Genomic DNA, 22,694 nt, shown 5'->3' on the forward strand with positions numbered 1-22,694 from the left:
CATCACTCACAGTCATCATGGGACATTAAAATGTCAACCTTGCTTTTCCAGTTTCTGAATGGTTCCCAGATTTTGACTGTGTGCTCCCTGGGGTCAGAATTTTTTTGTTTCCTTGCTAATGTTACTGCGTGTAAAGTACTATGTACATTGAAAAATACAAGTCTGTGAAGCTTCCCTGTGTGTTAATCACTGAAAACTGCAGGCTGTTGAAAAGCTGAGATCAAGGCCAACCTTGTAATTTGCTACTTGCCTAAGACAATTAGCAATTTTTATCAAAGCAAGAAGCTCTCTGGGCTCACTATCTGACCTGTGACATGCATGTGGACATTAGTAAATGCGCTAGTGAAGTATTTTTGCCTGCATTTCTTTTTGTACACCTGGAACATGTTTCATTTTTATTTGAAAGTAAACTGTGCCTCTGCAGGAAGGAATGTGAAATTTAATGTTATGCGTACATTAAATAAATCTATGCTAGAAAGAACTTTGTGAAAAGCAGTTTTGCCCTTAGAATAACTTAATGTGTGGTTTAAAATAAATTCCACTTCCTTTTGTAAAACCAGTTGATTTCCCTGGATATCATTCAATAAGTATCAACAAGTTGTTTTCCTTTGCCTTACTTTGTCTTATAAATCTTCTCTTATATGGTCTGATTGCCTACAGTGGCTACTTGAGGCATTGTTTTGTAACAATAGAGCTATCGGGCGGGAGACTGGTCGAGGGAGTCGGGGTAGTGAGGAATGCCAATATGGAAAGCAAACGGAAGGCTTCTGTGGGGGAGCCTACTCTTTCCCAGAGGAATAAGTCGCGAGGAGGTGATTGGGAAGAGGATGGCCCCTCACAGTTTGAAGAGGAACTGGCCTTTTTGGATGAGGTAGAGGCTGAGATGGCTCTGGAGGTGAAGGAAGCACAGTTGGTACCTGATGTCATCCCCTTTGGTAATCTCTTCTCATCGGTGCAGAATCCAAAATGGCAGAGACCACCGCCTCCCAAAATAAACCCGAAAGAGGAAGCTCTGTGTTTCCAGCAAGTGGAACTAGATTATTATGTGGGCGCTCACCTCCCTGGCTTCCCAGGATCTACTCAGGGTCCAGTTCCTGTCCTGCGGATGTTTGGAGTCACTGGAGCCGGCAACAGTATCTGCTGCCACATCCATGGCTTTGCCCCCTATTTCTATGTGCCCGCCCAGGCTGGATTCCAAGCAGAACATCTGGCTGACTTTCAGCGGGAACTGAATGCGGCTGTCATCCGGGACATGCGATCCAACAAAGACGGTCTGACCCAAGTTGTTCTGGCAGTGGAGATCTGCAACAAGCAAAACATGTATGGCTACCACGGGCAACATCTTGCACCCTTCCTGAAAATTACTATGGCGTTGCCCCGGCTAATTGCACCAGCCAAGAGGTTGCTGGAACAGGGACTACGCTGTGGGACGCTGGGAGTGCTCCGCTATCAAGCCTACGAATCGAACATTGACTTTGAAATCAGGTTCATGGTGGACCGGGATGTTGTTGGCTGCAACTGGATTGAACTGCCTGCCGGAAAGTACCGCCTGCGACAAGAACAGCCTGCTGGAGAATCCAGCAAGGATAACCCACCCAAGGTGTTGCTGTGTCAACTGGAGGCGGATATCACCTGGATGGATTTTGTGAGCCACCCGCCCGAGGGAGAGTGGCAGCGCATTGCCCCCTTGCGTGTGCTCAGTTTCGACATTGAATGTGCTGGACGCAAAGGTATTTTCCCTGAACCGGAGAAGGACCCAGTGATCCAGATCGCCAATATGGTCCTCCGCCAGGGGGAGAAGGACCCTTTTGTGCACAATGTCTTCACCTTGCAGAGCTGTGCCCCTATTGTGGGTTCCCAGGTGCTCTGCTTCCAAAAGGAGGCGGAGCTGCTCAAGGCCTGGGCAGAATTCATATGGACAGTGGACCCGGACATCATCACTGGTTATAACATCCAGAACTTTGACTTCCCGTACCTCATCACCCGTGCTCAGACCCTCAAGGTCACCACATTTCCCTTTCTGGGCCGTATTCCTGCACGTAAGTCCGTCATCCGTGACTCTTCCTTCCAGTCCAAGCAGATGGGCCGGCGAGAGAATAAAGTCATTAACATGGAAGGCAGAATCCAGTTTGATCTGCTTCAGGTTTTGCTGCGGGACTACAAATTGCGCTCCTACACGCTGAATGCTGTCAGCTATCACTTTTTGCAGGAGCAGAAGGAAGACGTACAGCACTCTATCATCACAGATTTGCAGAATGGCTCGGACCAGTCCCGTCGGCGACTGGCTGTGTACTGCCTCAAGGACGCCTACCTGCCCCTGCGGCTCTTGGAGAAGCTCATGTGTGTCATCAACTACATGGAGATGGCCAGAGTGACAGGTGTCCCTCTCAGCTATCTCCTGGCGCGTGGCCAGCAAATCAAGGTTGTCTCCTAGCTCCTGCGGCAGGCCATGAAGCAGAATCTGGTTATGCCGGTGGTGAAGTCAGAAGGCGGGGAAGACTATGCTGGGGCTACCGTCATTGAACCTCTGAAAGGCTATTACGACGTGCCCATAGCGACCTTGGACTTCTCCTCCCTGTACCCTTCCATCATGATGGCTCACAACCTGTGCTATACCACGCTGCTGCAACAGGGGGCGGTTGATCGCTATGGGCTTTCGGCAGAGCAGTTCATCCGCACCCCGACTGGGGACCACTTTGTGAAGGAGTCCGTCCGCAAAGGGCTGCTGCCTGAGATCTTGGAGAATCTCCTGGCTGCCCGCAAGAGGGCCAAAGGAGAGCTGAAGCGGGAGACTGACCCATTCAAGCGCCAAGTGCTGGACGGACGGCAGCTGGCGCTCAAGGTCAGCGCCAACTCTGTGTATGGCTTCACTGGCGCCCAGGTGGGCAAACTGCCTTGCCTTGAGATCTCTCAGAGCGTGACTGGGTTTGGGCGTCAGATGATTGAGAAGACGAAGCAGCTGGTGGAATCCAAGTACACAATCGCCAACGGTTACAGTTCTGACGCCAAGGTAGTATACGGGGACACAGACTCCGTCATGTGCCGCTTGGGTGTGCCGTCAGTCGCCGAGGCCATGGAGATAGGCAGGGACGCAGCTGCCTGGGTCTCCAGCCATTTCATTCCCCCCATCAAGCTAGAGTTTGAGAAGGTGTACGTCCCCTATCTCCTGATCAACAAGAAACGCTATGCTGGCCTCTATTTCTCTTCCAACCCTGACACCCACGACAAGATGGACTGTAAGGGCATCGAGACCGTGCGCCGAGACAACTGCCCCCTAGTGGCAAACCTCATCAACACCTGCCTACAGAAGCTGCTCATAGATAGGGACCCTACAGGTGCCGTGGCCCATGCCAAGGAGGTGATCTCCGACCTGCTTTGCAACAGAGTCGACATCTCACAGCTGGTGATCACCAAGGAACTGACACGTACAGCAGATGAATACACAGGCCGCCAGGCTCATGTGGAGCTGGCCGAGCGGATGCATCGACGGGATCCCGGCAGCGCTCCCAACCTGGGGGACCGGGTTCCATACGTCATTATCGGCGCTGCCAAAGGCGTAGCAGCTTACATGAAATCTGAAGATCCCATCTACGTGCTGGAGAATAACCTGCCCATCGACACGCAGTACTACCTAGAGCAGCAGCTTGCCAAGCCCCTCTTGCGCATCTTCGAGCCCATCTTGGGAGAGGGCAAGGCGCAGAACGTCTTGCTGAAGGGGGAACACACTCGCTGCAAAACAGTCCTGACAGCCAAAGTCGGAGGGCTCATGGCGTTTGCTACCAAACGGAGCACCTGCATCGGTTGCCGGGCTGTGCTCAACCACCATGGTGCTGTGTGCAAGTTTTGCCTGGGCCGCCAGTCTGAGCTTTACCAGAAGGAGGTGACCCATCTGAGCTCTCTGGAGGAGAAGTTCTCGCGTTTGTGGACGCAGTGCCAGCGGTGCCAAGGGAGCCTGCATGAGGATGTGCTGTGTACCAGCCGTGACTGCCCCATCTTTTACATGAGGAAGAAAGTGCAGAAGGACCTTGATGACCAGGAAGTGCTGATCTCACGCTTTGGCCCTCCCACGTGGTGATATGTCTTTGCCTTCCGTTCATCCGACTGAAACCCACCACCACCCATTATTCCCTTTTAAAGGCGCAGCAAGGCCCGTTTATGCTGCAGGGGAAATTGCTCCCTCCCCTTGCCCAGTTCTGCTCTGGGCATCGCTTCTGTTGCCAGGAAAAGCTCCCTGGAGATGATTGCGGGGGCTATGTTTTGTATGAATTTCTACCAATAAAGATTTCTTTTTTTCTAAAAACAAAACAAAACAAAACAATAGAGCTATCAATTTTTGCTGTTTCTTATGACATAACCTCAACAGTTTTATGAAACAACTGCATTGAATATGGCTATATTTCACCTTTTAAAGTGCAGTAACTTCCCTTACTGAAGATTTTTGAATCTACATAAACAATTTATCAAATTTAATATACATCTTTTGTTTTTATTTAAATACCTTAAAATGTACCCAAGAAGTGGCATTATTATTTAGCAAATGTTTTCTAAAGCACTGTTTAATTGTGGTATGAATGTGGTCTTAAAAATAAGAAAACATGGGACACATGTTGCTTTTTGAATTTTTGAAATTCAGGCCTTCATTTTCCTTTCAAACAAGAGAATTCTTAGGTATATTTTGCTTAGTTTACCCCCTGTTTTATTTCATTGAAAGGCGAAATCTTACAAAGCTGTCCCTCATCTTCAGTCACATGCTTGCAGAAATCAAGGCAATCTTTCCTAATGGTCAGTTCCAGGGTGACAACTTTCGTATCACAAAAGCTGATGCTGCAGAATTCTGGAAGAAATTTTTCGGTGAGAAGTAAGTATAGTCAATTTTGCAAAAGTTTTTTTGTGTTGCATATGATTCCCAAGGATATCCTGAAGTCTCTCCCCGCCCCCCCATTTTTAGTATCCTTTTAACATTTATGTATAAGGAAAAGTACGTAAGAGACACTTGTCACATAAGGTTTTGACCAGATGTGGCTAAAGTGCCTTGCAAACTATTCATAACAGACTTAATTGCCTGAAGTAGATGTTAACAGACCCCAGACAATACAAAGAAGGTGTGCTGGACAGTTACTTGAGGATGCAATGGGGGAGGAGAAGTGAGACACCCCCTCACCACCACACAGTAGGCATGTTAAGCTTGTACTCAGTGAAATTCACAACACGTCTTTTGCCGCTTGCATTGAAGCCTTTGTTTCTAGACCAATTTGCTATATAATTGTATATCTTGAAGCAGATTACAGTAAGGAGTCAGAGACTCAAAAAAACCACAATAAAACTCAATATTGATATTCAGGTAATTGATATAAAAGTTCAAAAGGAAAATCAAAAGATATAATAAGATATAAAAAGTTCAAAAGGAAAATTAGATTACGAAAACTAACAATATTGAAACTAACAATATGAAGCTGTACATTCTAGTGGTCAGCAGTTGAGGAAGGCTTGAACAGAAAGGTCCATTTTCAGTAGCTGTAGTCAAATGGTAGGAGTGGGTTTGTGATTATTGATAACAGGTTTTATAAGGTAATAAATTTGAGTATTCCACAGTTATCATGATAGGTGTTATCTAAGTATTACATTTACTGAAGCACAAAAATACTGTATTAAAATTGTCAGAAAATATAATACCCCTGAAAAACAACAGACCATATATAAGATAACATGTTGACATTGCACAAGTAAGAAAATGTGCCTTTATTGTACTAGGAAAAGTGATTATGACCTTATTTAGTGCTGAAGGTTGTGTTGAAATTCAGCATGATCTGGAAGACTGAAGCTAATTTCTGTGTAATCCATATATTAATGAACCTGCTCACCTCTGCGAGTTTGAGCCCATCTAAAATTTCATTCTGTGAAGTTTACCACAGAGTTCTTACACAGCCACTCCCTGTGAGCTATTTTTGCTTCAAGGTAGGAAATTCCTTTGGCAAGATTGCTTATGGCAGGTCTGTGACTGTAACTATTTGAGTATAGGCTCTTCAAAACCTCACACCCTACAACCTATCTACCTACTTGTCTTTCAGCAAGTTGCATTATTGAAACATCTGGGTATATTAGGAAAGAATACATGTGGTAATAAATCAAAAGGAAAAAAATCTACACTATATATTAGCTGGGAAATTTGCTGAGATGGCACTAAGACTTCAGAAAGCTTATTGCTAAAATTTAGCATTCAGCTACTGTCTGGATATGAATCATGATGGGCAGCATCTTCCTGGTTTGAGCTATTTTTAAATATTTTTTAAAGGTGGGGATATTCACTTTGAAGCCAATAGCAATATTTTCCCCTGTAGTCCACATTTTCAATTAAATAATTGTTATCTATTTATTTAGCATTTTAGTTACTCTATTGTCAGAGAGACAGTTGAAGTGTGAACAAATAACAAGAATAGCAAATGGGACATGAAACAATTTTGCAATGTCGGCTGCTCTTGTACAGTGTTTCCTTCAGTCAGCCAGTGCTGTTCACCCAGGATGCTCCATTGCTTTCTCCTTCCATCCAGTTTTCCATCCTTCCTCAATAGTCATCCTTCAGTGTTCACTGAGTCCTTGGTCCTGTGTTGGGTTCTCCCCTTCCCTACTTTCAGTTTCTTTTCCTTCTGCAAATCTCGGGGCTTCCCCAAATGTATTGCTGCCTCTCGTTTGTGGCTGATGCATTCTGGGATCTGAGCAATAGTACTCATTCCTATAAACTGGAAACCACAGGAATGATAATGTCATCATACAAGTGGAAAATATTTTGAAAAGAATTATGTGAAGATACCAATTTTAAGAAGCCTCCAAAATCTGCACAATATTTAAAGGGCTGTGAGCCAATATTAAATGTTTTTTTCCTGGGCAATCTATTTTTTACAAAAAGGAATTGGCCAGGTATATTTCCAGTATGTTCCAAAGTGTGGCTTGCCACCACCAAAGGCACATATCCATGCCTTTGTGTATCCTTTACCTAGACACAGAGCCATGTACAGTGCTGACACAAGTAATTTTGCCCCATGAAGTAGACCTTGAATGGTGCTCTCCCCTCCCCCCGGTGCCAACTTAAAATCTTGCTGCGCCGTTCAGACACCAATTCCTGCCATCATCTACCTTCTCTCCTCGCCCCTGGCCATGGTGTTGCCAGAAGAAGGTTGCTGGCAGCCCTTTACCTGGAGTTGTAAGCGAACATGATGTGTTATCATGAACCTACATGGCTCTGATTTTACAGGATGTGATGTTACTTAGAAAATAGTAGCGTATTGTGTAACACTTCAATACTGTTTTTGCATTACAGAACCATAGTGCCTTGGAAGGTGTTCCGTCAGTGTCTGCATGAAGTGCATCAGATTAGTTCTGGTTTGGAAGCAATGGCTTTGAAATCTACTATTGATTTAACCTGCAATGACTACATTTCAGTCTTTGAATTTGATATCTTCACCAGATTATTCCAGGTAAAATATTCAGCCTAATATTGAACATCCTCTTCCTATGTTGCCTACAACCAAGTATGTTTCTTTAAACCCTACAAAGCATTCACTAATTGTTGAAGTCAATATGCCATTTTGTTCAGTTAAAAACAAAAATCTTTGCCACATTTTGTTCAGAGAAAATGTCAAGAGAAAAGTCTGATTGAAACTGAATAAAAGCTGAGGCTTGGTTTATCGTGGAAACTTTATTTGTGTGAATTATCTTTGGCTTAACTTTTTAAATGAAAAAAAAACAGTTTGCTTATTATGCTTAGAGCTCCTCTATTACTTTTTTTCTCACCTTCACAATAAATATAATGGTGTAAGGAGAAAAGAAAAGATGAGAAAAGAAAAAAAAATTCCCTTTATGAGGGCAGCTTAAAGACTCAGACAAACTAAACATCTGGGTATGGGAATATGAGATAGGATCTGTTTATATTCTTGAACTCTATATACCTCCAAATAACAATTGTAACAGTTGGCAGGTTTAGTATATTACTATGCATCACTGCTGTGATAAATTGCATACTTAACACTAGGTAAGATTATAGAAATTGCTGCTGTATTCTTGGGCCCCTGATGTTGGGTACTACAGCTTTCTATTATGTTTTATTGCATTGTTTTATTGTATTGTGAATCACGTTAATATTATTTTTATTAAAGACAGTATATAAAGAGAGAGAGAGAGAAATAGTTTTGATTGAAGATCAAAGTTTTGATAGCTGCTTCATGAGGAGCAACAGTTTATATTTAGCTGACAGTAGGCTTTTCTTTACCTGCTATGAACCTAGGCATGTTTCCCCCAGTTAAATTGTATCAAAGTTAATCACGTACATTGAATGAATTAGGTTAATAATTCTATAGACTTCAGAAGTATATCTTGCATACATTGTGAGACATTTTGATATGGTGACTGTCTGGAATGCTAAATTTGGACCGAGGATATCTGAGCAAAAATTCACATCTAGCCATGAAGTTTACTGAATGGCCTTGACCCAGTCACTATGTGCTGGTTCAGACAAAAAGATCCTGGCTTAATAAACCATGATTTATTAAGATGGATACAGTTCTCATGCTCCCCGTCCCCTCATGTCCTGGTTTCAGTGTTTTTTAAAAATCATGCTTACTTTAAAGCACTTTCCCTTTACAGTGGTGCCTCACAAGATGAAATTAATTTGTTCCGCAAGTCTTTTCGTCTTGCGAGTTTTTCGTCTTGCGAAGCACGGTTTCCCATAGGAATGCATTAAAAATCAATTAATGCGTTCCTATGGAAACCGAACCGCCTTCAGACCAGGTCTGGGGACAGTCTGTCCCCCGACCTCTTCTGAAGGCTGGTGGGGGCGAAAGTCTTTGCTTCCCCCCCGCCTGCCTTCCCGGGACAGCGGAGACTTTTCCGCTGTCCCGGGGCGATTTTAAAATGCTGGCGGGCGGCAGCGCTGCCGCCCGCCAGCATTTTAAAATCGCCCCGGAACAGCGGAGGAATTCTCAGCTGTCCCGGGGCGATTTAAAAGCCCCCGGTTAGGCAGGCAGGGGGGGCAAAGACTTTTGCCCCCCGCCCGCCTTCGGAAGAGGTCCTGGACCTCTTCCCAAGGCGGGCGGGGGGCAAAAGCCTTTGCTCCCCCCGCCTGCCTTCAAAAGCCGTCCGGGATAGCGGGAAGCGCTTCCCTGCTATCCCGGACCGCTTTTAAAATGCTGGTGGTGGGGAGCAAAGCCTTTCGCCCCCGCCGGCCTTCCTGGACCTCTTCTGAAGTCCGGAGGGGGGGGGAAAGGCTTTGCTCCCCACCGCCAGCATTTAAAAAAAGGTCCCCGAGATTTCCCTATGGGCTTTTGTCTTGCGATGCAAGCCCATAGGGAAAATCGTCTAGCGAAGCGTCGCAAAAACCGAAAAACCCTTTCGTCTTGCGGGTTTTTCGTCTTGCGAGGCATTCGTCTTGCGGGGCACCACTGTATTTCCAAAATGATAAACTGTGATTTAAAGTAATCATGGCAGAAACCAGTAACACAGAGAGAAATGCAGGGAGTCCACAGGCATGAAGCTCATTGCCTGCTTTACCAAATCATGGAACAAAATCCTGACTTACAAAAGCATGTCTTAGTAAGCTTGTTACATTCAAGCTGGCCCTCTTTCTCAGCCTAATCTACCCCACATGGTCACAAGTGTAGTGGGGAAATAGCAGTGTATGCCACCACAATGATTGGAGGAAAGATGGGACAAAAATACAGTATTTTTTTCACTTTGTGTTTAGCCTTGGGGTTCAATATTAAGAAACTGGAACTTCCTAGCTGTAACGCATCCTGGATATATGGCATTTCTGACTTACGATGAAGTTAAAGCACGGTTACAAAAATACAGCACCAAACCAGGAAGGTAATGCATTTTTGCTAATACTTCTTAGAAGAGGGTCATTTGACCTTTGTGTTCAGTAAAACCTTTTGCTCTTTGTGCTATTTTGACCAGTGTTCACTTGGTATATTTTCTGAGATTCCTAGCTACACTGGAAAAACCTGCAATCCTGGTGTTGCTCACCTGACTGAATTTGCATTTCAAAATTATAAAATGCACTTATGTGAATATAGTAAAGTCTAATAAACATAGATCCCTTGTTTTAAGTGCTGAGTCTTTTAAATGTGCTGCTTCTAGATTTTTTACCTTTCTTTCAGAACTGGGGGGATTATTACCCCTCTTTCTAATTTTAAATGAAAGTTTTCCTAACTTTTAACAGGACCCATGTTTTTCATGTAGAGGGTGGGCTATAGGCACCACATACTGCAGCTTTAGTGGAGAGATGGTTAACCTCTTGCCCTCCAGATGTTGCTGGACCACATCTCCCATCATATTTTTGAACTAATGGAAATTGAGGGTGAAACAACATGGAGGGCAGTGGGTTAGATGGGCCTTTGGCCTGATCCAGGAGATCTTTTCGTATATTGTTAAGTGTGTTTTTGTAACATTGCCTTATAGCTACATTTTCAGATTAAGCTGCACTCGACTAGGACAGTGGGCCATTGGATATGTCACTGGCGATGGAAATATTTTACAGACAATACCTCATAATAAGCCTTTATTTCAAGCTCTGATTGATGGCAGCCGGGAGGGATTGTGAGTATAAATGTTTACTACTTTAAATACAGAATCTTGGTTCTTTGACAGATGGGATGCACCTAAGAGTGGTATGTACAGTGGTACCTTGGGTTACATACGCTTCAGGTTACAGACTCCGCTAACCCAGAAATAGAACCTTGGGTTAAGAAATTTGCTTCAGGATGAGAACAGAAATCGTGCTCTGGCGGCGCAGCGGCAGCAGGAGGCCCCATTAGCTAAACTGGTGCTTCAGGTTAAGAACAGTTTCAGGTTAAGAACGGACCTCCGGAACGAATTAAGAACTTAACCCGAGGTACCACTGTATTTCAGTCTGACCAATGTTTAGTTATCCAATATAAAATTAGATCTTTATTGCAATGAGTGCTCATAATTTTCATGCAGGGAAAGGGAAACAAACACTCTTCTTTAGTGTCCCAAATGTAGGCAAACTAGAGTCTATGTTGCTGACTTAACAGTAAAACAAGGAGACGAGAAGAGAAGAGGTGAGGGTGAACTTAGATGCGACAATGAAATGAAAAATGGGCTACAATTATCAGCAGATAGTGCATATAGAAAAACAACATAAACATGGATATTGTAATGAATGGCAAGAGGAAATGGAAAAAGTTGTTGGAAGCAAATGCTTAGAGTGGGGTGAGAAAACCTTTGGAATCCTAATCTAAATTTACCATTCATGAATAGCTTGGTGGTAGAATGCTTTCAGGTGTAACTATTGTGATTTGTGTTGTCTAGTGACCTTGTGAACTAGCCCCAGTTTTAGCAAATTCATTCAGAAAGCCATATGTTTGGGTTTCTTAACTTGTAGCTATATCCATGTTAGTGCACATTGTGTGATTAAATCTTAAAAACTTTAGAAGCAATGTAAAATTGTAAACTTTTATTTCTTTGTAATCCAGCTATCTGTACCCAGATGGAAGAAGTTATAATCCTGATTTGACAGGACTGTGTGAACCCACCCCACATGATCACATAAAAGTTACACAGGTATGTTGCATATTATCACTTCATTTATAGCAAAAGCATTAAGAAAAAACAATGCAACAGATTTAAATGCCAGATTTTAGTAAGATGTTCATTGACACCCATTAATGGGCACTCACGATTGAGGTGTGGCTGGGGAGTGGGGGCACTTTTGGTGGGAAATATGAGATGGGTTTGCATAGGGGCTCTCTGAAAAAGTTTGGATTTACTGTATAATTAAACTAAATATAATATTATCATTCAATAGTCCCAAAATAACATCCAGATAAAATCATCCTTAACCTCAAAAATATAATTAATTGCTTTACAATCTCTATTCAGTTACCTTCATGAAAAGCAATTAGTGTGTTTGTTGTGAACTGTAGTAGGGAGGGTGTTTAAAACCGTAATGATCTTGGTAGCCTGTGAATTTATTTTTATCAAGCGGCTTGACCCCTCTGGATGCCTCTCTGGTGATAATTACATCTTAGGGCTTGAGTGACCTTTGGTCATATATGGTGAAAGGATAAAAAAATGAGGAAGTGTTGGCCAGAAATCCATATCTCTTCTTCTCTGCACCATCCATTGGTAGTTTTGTCATATTGATGAGGGTGGTCTATTCATTCTCTGTAGCTGTACCCTGGCTGCATTTTGAATGTTTCTGATGCATGTGTCATGCTGTTAGACTTGATGTTTTGATAGGCATTACAAGGTATTTTTTCATAGTAAAGATAAATCACTATCACTTAAAATGAAAAAAAAATGACAAACAAACCCTCAAATACCCCCTAAGTTGCCTGTACATGCTATGTGGAGTATGCATTTTTTTCCCTGACATTTAAGGAAGAATTGGCACCTAGAGTACAAATGTTATGAGCACTTAGGAGATAATTATCCTTCTAGCAGTGATGACATGCTGAAGATGATATTGGAAGATTATAATTTCCTTACACATCTTTGATTGGTATTTCACCTACTATAAAAATGAAAAGACAGGAAAATTAAGGAAGAAGAGCAGAACTTTGGCAAAGATAAGATTTTGTTAGAAAAGACTTTAAATATAAGCTAGAGATAATACATGCTGTTGTGCAGTTCTAGTTCCCAACAGAGGGAAATGGACACAACTTTCTAGCTGGAACATGAACTTTCATTTGCCATGGCAAATTACGAGGAATTAACAAAAAGATAATTCCTTTGCTGCTTTCAGGTATCATTTCAGGTCTTCTGGGTATCTCCCCAACCCCATTTGTTTTCAAGTTATGCCAGTTTTGAAATAGTTTTCTCTCATAATGTTAACCAGTAACTGTAGCCAGTAACTGTGAGTTATTTTCTGTCACATGAATGTCTTCAAAAATAGGTGATCTCAAACACTGTTTTGCTTAAAAACCTCAAACTGTGTTAGAAGCAAGCTTGTAAACTTACCATCCCACAGAGCCACTTAACTGCAATAGTCTTGTTTTCAGGAACAATATGAATTGTACTGTGAAATGGGTTCCACATTCCAGCTTTGTAAAATTTGTGCAGAAAATGACAAAGATGTGAAGATTGAGCCTTGTGGGCATCTGATGTGCACATCTTGCCTTACAGCATGGCAGGTAGGTTTTCTTTCTTGTATTCATTCACCAGATGTATATATTTAGGTAGGTTTATTTTCCGACTTGTTGTGGTCCTCTTTTCACTGTTCATTTTGCTGGTTTTTCAGCAGTATCGGCTTCAGGGATATGCTTTGAAATATTGCTACTTTGCTTCCACTTTGTCAGGCCAGTCCTATAATAGGCAAAGTGAAAGGGTCACCTCATGTGGCAGATGCTGAGGTACAGAGTGGCAGCTATTTCCCTTTGTTGGAGGATAGACCTGTGTGTGCCACATGGACTGTCATAGCCATTTCAAACTACAGTGCTGCCTCAGATGCTGTGGACAATGCTATCGTGTTACCAGCTTTGAAATAAGCTTCAGTTGCCGGTCCAGTTATGTTCTTTATATGGAATGTGGTGGAGGACATTTGGCCCTGCACTTTGACACACTTTGTCATATATGAAAATAAATGCAGGGCTGTATTCAAAGCTAGATCAATAAGCTATTGAGAATTACAAGTAACAGCATTGTTAGGTGTGAGCTTGTCAAGGAAGATGTTTAAAAATTATTGGATGGAGAAGATAAGTGGCGGTGTATGGGTGGAGAAGAGAGAGACTTCTCAAATGGTCAGCACTCCTAAGAACTTGTGCGATAAATAACTCACCCAGCAATAAAACACCAAGCCGAGGAGGAAGCTAAGGTGAATCATCTCTTGTTCTCCTACCCCTCTACCTTTGCTTACCAAATCTGGAGAACCCTTACTGTAGGGATGGGGAACCTCTGCCCTCCAGGCCAGTCATGGTCCACAAGGGGATCCAATTTTGGCCTGCAAGGCTATTTTTCCCAAAGCATGCCCACACTATCCCATCAGTTGACATCACTGATGTACAGGATTTAATTCCGGCACGGCTTTTTGCTGTATACCCAGCAGAGAACATGATCATGGGTACAAGGCAACAGGATGTAACCTCTGCTTGTCAGCTGATGGACAGAGATTAAATCCTGCTCAAAATGGCTATTTGAAGCAACTCACTTCAAATTAACTTTTTCGGCTTCTCAAAATGAGAAAACTTAACCAGGAGTGAATGTTTATGTGAAAGTACAGTACGTTCTGCTTGTTTCTAGTAATGAAAACAAAATTTGCTATGCTCAGTCGTGCTCAGAGGCTGTATGTTAGAATATTGTGCCAGGCTCTTGTTGGTAGATCTTGGGGTTCTCGGAAAAAGCAAAATTAATCTGACAAGCCTGAACTCTGCCTACTTGTACCTAAATTGTACCTAAGCATTTAAAATAGAAACCATTCAAAGAAAGTTAAACACACTTAAATCTGGTGGAAGCTACCAGCGAGTCCAGTCCTATTACTTCTAGCAGTCTCTCAGGAAGTAAACTCAGATTGCACCCAGTGTGATCTTTGTGTGTATAAATTTTAGGCTCTGTTTTTACATGCTTTTGTTTGTCTGGTGGAATCTAAAGAACTATTAAGGATGCTAAGAAGGCTATAGAAATGGTGGCAATTGAATTAAAAATATCCCTTTCCTCCTTTCACCAATGGGGATTGCACTCTCTGTTGGGTCTTTAGGTGTAGCAGCTGTAAAAACAAGTGCAGAGGCAAATTGCAGGTGTTAACTTTCCATTGGAGTGCTGTTCCCCCTTCTACGCCTCAGTGGGGATGAAGAATATGGCCCAAACCAAACACACAGATCGTGTATTTCCAGCTAAAGTGTAACCCTTAATAAGTGAATTCTAATGAGAAAGAGAGCATTGGGCTTTTCTTGCATTAGCAGCCACATTTCCTATTTAATCAAACTTCATTGCAAATTTAACTTCTGTATAATTAATGAGTTGATGAAAGGAACATACTGTAGCAATGTCAGTTGATACTTGCTAGTGGTTAGTGTTTAATTGCTGTCATAATGGCTCATTAGACATGCCTAAGGAGAAATTGCCAGTCCCCTTTTCCCATAGTGAAACATCTGCGTTATTAAATAAAATAAGCTACTCCATGTCTTCAGTTATTCTGGGTATTCTGTACTGAATGTCAACTTTCTCAGTACTTTTTAATGGAGAGAAAACTAGGATAAATAAACATTGAAATAAAAATTAAAATGTATAAGATAAGAAAAAGGAACTTATCTTGGTTTTTTTTAAAAAATAGTTTCTTTCTCATACTCATGCACTGTCCTAATATTCCTGTATGCTTATAACATTGAATTGAATTTATATGTGTGCGTAGCTAATCACTCATTTGTATAGAATCATTGCTTATTTTAAAGCCCAAAGTGGGTATCTACAAATGCATTGTCAAGGTTGCTAGTAACAGTCATCTCTTTTAATGTGACTACCTTCCTGCACAAAGTGAGACCAAGTTCAGAGTTTGTTTATTTTTTTGCATTTTGCTTCAGAAGCATTCGCTATGCCTCTAAAGCTTTGACCAATTTCAGACACAAGACAGCACTCCTATTCTGATTTTGAGGATAAGGCAGAGTCAGAATTTGGTAAGTTATCAAGGCCTGACAAAATGTGGAGACTCCTTTCCAGTAGGCAGTGTGAAAAGTCACTTGTATATTGTCTTATTTAAGCAAGTCTGACTGAATAGATATAATTTACATTCATAATGGTGCGAGGATGCATGTGATATAGAAATAAATAAACAAGAGAGAAAGAGAGAAGTTTCAAAAGCACTTGATAAAGCATAGAGCCTGTGGTTAAAAAGCAAAAAATCTTTCTTCTTTTCCCCTCAAATAGTACCTCTATACTGTAAAGTAAATAGTACCTCTATATTGTAAAGTGATATCCTTTGCTCTTTCTTTTGCTCTGTTCTTTAAAACATGTATTTTTTTCCTCTGGTTGTTTATGTTTGTGTTGCATTTACTTATAAATGTAAAAAAAAAACATGCACAATTAAAAACTTACTTCTTTAGGGAGAATAACAGATTGGGTAATTTATGTTTATTCCTCTTAACAATTTTGGTAACATAATACCAATGATGTTCATGCGCAAGGTAAACAAATATGACCTTTTGAAAGCTATTAGATAATATGTCCCTAATTGCTTAGAAATGTTTGTGGAAATTCATTGATATGAAAGCTTTTGACCTAATTTTTGGAATTCTACCAAATGAAAGAGGTTCCCATTAGTGTAGTTATTCACAGTACTGCAACATGTTAGTGAGAACTGCAGGTCCAGATGTATATCTGAACTTTCATGAAGAGGCAAGCCTGGAAGAAAAAATAAAACCGAACTATATTTGAATAACAGACATTCAGTTGGGTTTTCGTTTGCAGTAATTTTAATTAACAATTAAAATTCTTTTCACTGATTTCCCTTTTCTTGAGGAATGTTCTATACATACAAATAAAAATAGTGCTCAGTAATTAAGGACTTTGCTTTTCACCCATATAGGAGTCTGATGGTCAGGGGTGTCCTTTCTGCCGCTGTGAAATCAAAGGAACTGAACCCATAATTGTGGACCCCTTTGATCCCCGAGATGAGAACACAAGGTGCTGCAGCATTATGGATAGTTTCGGTATACCCATGCTCGAATTGGATGATGACGACGACAGAGAAGAATCTTTAATGATGAATCGATTAGCTTCTGTGCGGAAGGTATATATATATATATATATTTGCTTTCGTAGATTTTCACGGGTACAGGAATGCAGGTTTTGGTGTCCTCGGGTGTCTTCCCGTGTAAAAGTTGGGGTGTCTAGGCGACGTTTCGACGAGGTCTCACTCGTCATCTTCAGGCTGGTGCTTTCGGCTTCTTGTTACTGGAACAGATATTTCCAGATATATCATGTGCTTTAAAATATAGCTCTGGAGGCTGATATGGGAGTGTCGAGGCTGTTTTTAAGCACTTTGCAAAAGTGCTGCTTAAAACAGCTGACTGTTCTCCTTTAAGTGAATGGGCAGGCAGCAACCAGGTGTGTGAAAAGAGGAGTCTCTGCTGCCATTACTGCTTACTGATGAGCAGGGATTAAATTCTGCTGCCTTGGCTATTTGATCCTGTTCCCTTCAGACAGGATACACAGCCAATGTAGAATTAAACCCAGTGAGGTCAGTAAATGGGCAGATGGGAAAAGTTTGGGGAAAATGGCCTAGCAGGCCAAATTGGAACCCCTAGCAAACCAAGATTGGACCATTGGATGGAGTTTTCCCACCACTCTCCTAATGTAATAAAATGAATCCTGTTTACCTTCTAAAGCACAGTTTGCAGAATTGCGGACAGAAACACCTAATTTCATGCTCAGAACATTTAACAGAAATCATGATCTCCCTACCCACTTGCTGCAGTCTCAGAGCAATCTGGGAATTCCATGGTGCTGTGCATTATGCCGAGTCAGTATCCAGATTGCTTTGCATTGTGAAACATTTATACCATCTGGTTTGCTACTCTTTTGCCAGAACCAGAGCAATTGCCTTGAGCATATTTAGTAGCTGCTTTGTAATGTCTGAAGAGAAAGTAATGAGTTTCAGATATGTTTTTCTGTTTCATGCAAAAAATGCAAATTTGTAATGTCTGAGGAATAAATCACAAAACCAAAGTGACAATCTTTCTCGCAGGAAAACTCTAATGGGAATAGCTGATACGTTAAACTTTTATCAACCCAACCAACATACCATGTACAAATGCTCTCAAAGCACGAGTTGTCATACAATATTAAAGTCTAGCTACTGTAATTGGTCTGGATTCAGAATGCTAAAGCTGATGATTATTCAGTTATGCCTTTTTTCTATGCCTCCGTTCCATGTAGTCTAATTTGGGCTCAAGCCTGCAAATTCTTAAAAGTCTATTCATTGTGTACAAACACTAAAGAACAAAGTGTGGACATGTTATTTCAATTGCAAAAGTTTTAAGACTGAAACTGTAAAGTATTTCATGTTTTACAGACTTTATTTACTTATAAGAAAGTGGTAGAGATGGGCAAACACTCAGCTGAACTTGCAGTTTGACTACTTGTTTTCAAGTTGAAAGTTTGAAAAACCATGATGGGCTTTACAAGGGCTTGACTTATAAGCAGCCTGATTTCCTATGCTCTGCCCCACCCTCCCAACTGTCGTATTGAAATAATGCTTACCTTAATGGAAAGGGGCTTTGCTCAGCAGCAAAGCTTCCCAGATCATGTGCCACCATATAATGAGACATTGTGCATCTCATTACAAATGTTGTATAAAGCAAGCTGGCCACCAAGAGGAGGCCCTCTTGGGTTTCATCTGACCTATCATCCTTCCCTTCTCCTCCTGGCACCTCCTTCCTGAAGGTAAGATCCCCCCCCCCAAGGACAATAGCTCAAACTCAAAAAGTAGTCAGTCAGTTTGAGCAGAGGGGCCATGTAGAATACTCACCTCATCCACAGAAGTAGGTTTTAAAGCTGATAAGCTACTACAGTGGTACCTCTGGTTGCAAATGGCCGCATCCTGAGGAATTCGCAACCGGAGGACCGCTTCTGTGAATGCGTGCGGCGCGTAGAGTGCTTCTACGCGTGCGCTCGGGGCGAAATCGGAAAAATACCACATTCGCATCCCGAAGATTACATATCCAGAGGGATACGTAAGCGGAGGTACGACTGTACTATTGATGTGATAAAAAAGGTAAAGGTAAAGGACCCCTGGATGGTTAAGTCCAATCAAAGGCATCTATGAGGTATGACACTCATCTTGCTTTCAGGCTGAGGAAGCCAGCATTTGTCCACAGACAGCTTTCTGGGTCATGTGGCCTGCATGACTAAACCGCTTCTGATGCAACGGAACACCGTGACAGAAGCCAGAGCATACAGAAATGCCGTTTACCTTCCCGACGCAGTGGTCCTCTGCTTGCCCTGGTGTGCTTTTGAACTGCTAGGTTGGCAGGAGCTGGGACAGAGCAATGGGAGCTCACCCCTTCGCATGGATTTGAATTGCCGACCTTCTGATCGGCAAGCCCAAAAGGCTCAGTGGTTTAGACCACAGTGGCACCCATGATAATAGAAACAGTTTAAATGCATTAATACTAGTTAGGCAATAATGGCTCAGGAACACAACTGAAGAGCTAAGAAGCTCAGCAAAATTACAAATAATCACTTATTGTGAAGGATAGCATGCACACTGCAATATCTCCAGCAATAAATATTTTCCAAAAACAACACAGGTTAAAAAGAAGTATTCAAAATGACATCAATGTCAGATAATGTGTGTGAATTAAATGTTTAGGCTTCTGTCTATCACTGTGGAATATATGGAATATAGGTATATTGTATATATGTATATATATGGAATACATGTATATGTATATATATGGAATATATGTATATTGCAGTGAATGCACATTGTTGATATGTGAAATACCAAGGATCTTCAAGCAACTTTGCAGGTGTTCCAAACGTGGTAACATTTCTTGGGTATAGCCCTACTTGCAGAAACCAAGTACTGCTCTAATAAATTTCATTTCTAATTAACTTAAAACTTCAATGGGATTATGTATCTAAGAATTCCAAGATATTCAAGTGTGTTCAGTTTTAGCTAAAGTGTCTTTCGTGTAGGCTTTATTAGTACATCAACATTTAAAAAATGTAATATAAAAGAGCAAAGAAATTTATGTTAAATTAAATTATTGCCGTGCATTAAATTAACGGTATTTTGAAAATACTGCTGGAGTTTGGAATAGAACTCAACTACAGAGGCACCAGATGTCGTCACTTGAAGCAATATGCTACCCTAAAAATCCCCAACTGAGCAATCTTAAATAATCTTAAAATTAAAATCCTCAGCACTAGAAAGTTCGTTCCCCTGAACTCAGTGGGATGTTTAGTGTGAGAGTTGCCACTTCCAGCAAGTGTATTTGTTAAGCCCTGGTGTATGGTATATTTATGCTCTCATATGGAACCAATTTGTAATTATATTTATTTGTCTTTATTTCTCTTTCTTTGAGCAAATATCTTTATCTTCCTCATAATATGAATCTATTTAATACTTAGTCTTCAAAATAAATTGTGAGCATCATAGCAATACAGCCAGTGTAATTGTTGATAGGTGCATAAGCCATAAGAATTTGAAAGTGTATATGAAAGTATCCCAATAAACAAAAACAAAACCGTTTTATAACCCTTATGAATACTTTGTTGCAGTGTACTGAAAGACAGAATTCCCCAGTGACATCTCCAGGATCTTCTCCACTTGCACAAAGAAGAAAGCCACTTCCTGAACCCCTCCAAGGACCTCATCTTTGCCTCCCACCAGTGCCTCCTCGACTAGATCTAATTCAAAAGGGAGTTGCTCGATCCCCTTGTGCCAGCCCTACTAGCTCACCAAAGGTAGTCTTATTTACTCATACCATTTATGGTTTTGACACCCTCACCCAAGAAATTAGATGAGATCCGCAAGTGTTTACATATGTGATGCCTGCTGGTACATGGCTAGGCTTCTCAGGTTGCCCTTGCTACTTCCACCATTCTTGCAAACTACAGTACTGCTTTAGGAGCAGGCTGCAGTGCACCACAAGAGATTCAAGCCAGCGATGAAACTGTTGTGTCAACACACAAATCCTTTCTCTGTCTTGATCACTGTCTGTCTAGCTATCTAGAGAGAGAGAGAGAACATCTATTGGATTTTTCACAAGTGACTACATTAACTAAATAATAAACATAACAATTCTAATCAAATACAAATAACTCATATACCCATAAAGAACAGTGTTACTCTTGTTGAATCAGTAATAATTGCTTCTACAGCTTCCCAGTCATTTGGTGCTGGCTGCTGCTGTTGCATGACAATGTTCTCTCTGGCTGAAGACTGGTCTACCTCTGCCTCTTTTTCTTTCACACTTAGATTCTCATCCCCACTGCTTTCCCTTTGCTTTCTCCACTGCTGCTCCTCTTCATCTTTGATCTTCTCTGCTTTTCTTCCATCACTCAACTGACTTGTCATCTGTCACTCCATACCTCTTCCTTCCCCCATCCAATATTCATTTGCCTTTGCAGGAGCAGGCAGTACAGTGTGAGTTCCTATCCTCTGTGCATGCACTTGGTAAGGATGTAAGAAAAAGGGAAATAAATTTTAAAAAACCAGTTGTAGTTTAATATGGTTTATTTGGACTGTTCAAACCCCCTCCCCACAAAAAAACACATATTGTTCTCCCACTTTGTAGACCCGCATACCCTGCATCCAGAGTTGTGTTAAAAGTAATTTTTATGGTCAACCTGGGGGCCCTTACAGAGCTATAGTAAAGATCCCCAGTGACTTAGTAAAAATACCACAAAGCATACATTAAGTGGGGCATTAGAATCTAAGCTATATGTTTGACATAGGCATCCCTATGACATTTTAAAAAAAACATGTTTCTATTGTAATATCCCCCATCCCATGCCATACCAATTTAACGCAGTAGAAAAACTGGTGTCAAATTTTACTTCTATCTCACCTTTCAATGAATACTTAAGTATGCCAATAGAGTACACTATTTATTATTCCAGTTTGCAAAACTAAATAGCAAGTAAAAAACAGTGGCCGTGTTCACACATAACACAAAGTCATAAAGCTTGGCTTAATCATCTGTACACAAGCTACATACTGGTGCACACAGTGCAAGCATTCCCACTTTTCACCTCTTTCCAAAGCCATGGAGAAGCCAACTTAGTGTTACATCTGAATTTGACCTCATGGTTTGCTTTGCCCTAACAAACCACAACCTTGGGTGCAACACTAAGCTAGCCTGTTTCATGATTTGTTTACCCCCGTGAAGGAAGGGAGAATCGTGTACCAGTGTATAGTTTGGCTTAATAAAAGATGGTTCTTGGCTTTGCATTACATGCAAATGCAGCCTTTGAAAAATTGATTATCTGACTTACGTTTAAATTGTACAATGTTTTCAAATTTATCTTCATTTCCATATGCATAGAGTGGTATCAAGTGAAAATGTTTCATTAGCAGAAGCATTTCCATTTGCACAACAGATTTTCACCTCCCTCTCCTCTTCCTGCACATAGCCTGCACCTTCTCCAATCCCATTCCAGATAGTTGGAGGGTTCACCAGAACAGATTTAGAGGGTTTGGTGGGAGAGGAGGGGGAGATGAAGTTCCACTGTGCAGCTGGAAGCTTTTGCGCTACTTGGACGAATACCATCCATAATTTGTACTTGTCATATGTTGTTGAAATTAAGGTGAGAAACTGAAAGCCATGATTTACTTACAGTTACATAAAGGGAAAAGCTGTACTCTCAGCAAACTGTAAATTCTCTTTAAGAGGGAAAGCATTCAGAAAAATATGCTTTCTTTAGGGCAGAAAGAATAGTCAACAAAATAGTACAGTCATGCACAAGCGTTCTTCCTAAAGCAAGATGACTTGGGTTGTAATTGGTACACCAAATATAATTAGATTTTTAATTGAATGTCGAAGGCATGCTTTGAAAACTGTATTAGTGAGTCTGTGTGCCTGCCTGTATGTGTGTGGATGACCAGTGATAACTTACAATTTACTTTTTATCAGCATTTTGCCTTCAACTTGGTAGTTCTATTTGCAAATTAAATTTCATTCTAGTTGCATAATGCTTAGACAACTGAAGTACATAAAATGTTTATTCATTGCTATCATAAT

At 41.3% G+C, this 22,694-nt stretch overlaps 1 protein-coding gene and 1 pseudogene across 2 annotated transcripts in view; both read left to right on the top strand.

Moving 5' to 3' along the window:
* CBLB (Cbl proto-oncogene B) overlaps window positions 1-22,694 on the top strand; it is a 59,958-nt gene that overhangs the window by 21,438 nt on the left and 15,826 nt on the right. Inside the window, exons 4-11 of the mRNA XM_081908401.1 lie at window positions 4,712-4,858; window positions 7,316-7,472; window positions 9,734-9,855; window positions 10,450-10,587; window positions 11,487-11,574; window positions 13,014-13,145; window positions 16,529-16,732; window positions 20,230-20,415. Coding sequence (XP_081764527.1) covers window positions 4,712-4,858; window positions 7,316-7,472; window positions 9,734-9,855; window positions 10,450-10,587; window positions 11,487-11,574; window positions 13,014-13,145; window positions 16,529-16,732; window positions 20,230-20,415 — 1,174 coding nt within the window. The remainder of the gene's footprint in view (window positions 1-4,711; window positions 4,859-7,315; window positions 7,473-9,733; window positions 9,856-10,449; window positions 10,588-11,486; window positions 11,575-13,013; window positions 13,146-16,528; window positions 16,733-20,229; window positions 20,416-22,694) is intronic.
* LOC309368259 (DNA polymerase delta catalytic subunit pseudogene) lies at window positions 698-4,220 on the top strand (annotated as a pseudogene). The gene has a single exon. The product of its transcript is annotated as a DNA polymerase delta catalytic subunit pseudogene (transcript).

This window comes from Podarcis melisellensis (genome assembly GCF_964234715.1).
Source record: "Podarcis melisellensis genome assembly, chromosome: 4".
Lineage (NCBI taxonomy): Eukaryota > Metazoa > Chordata > Lepidosauria > Squamata > Lacertidae > Podarcis > Podarcis melisellensis.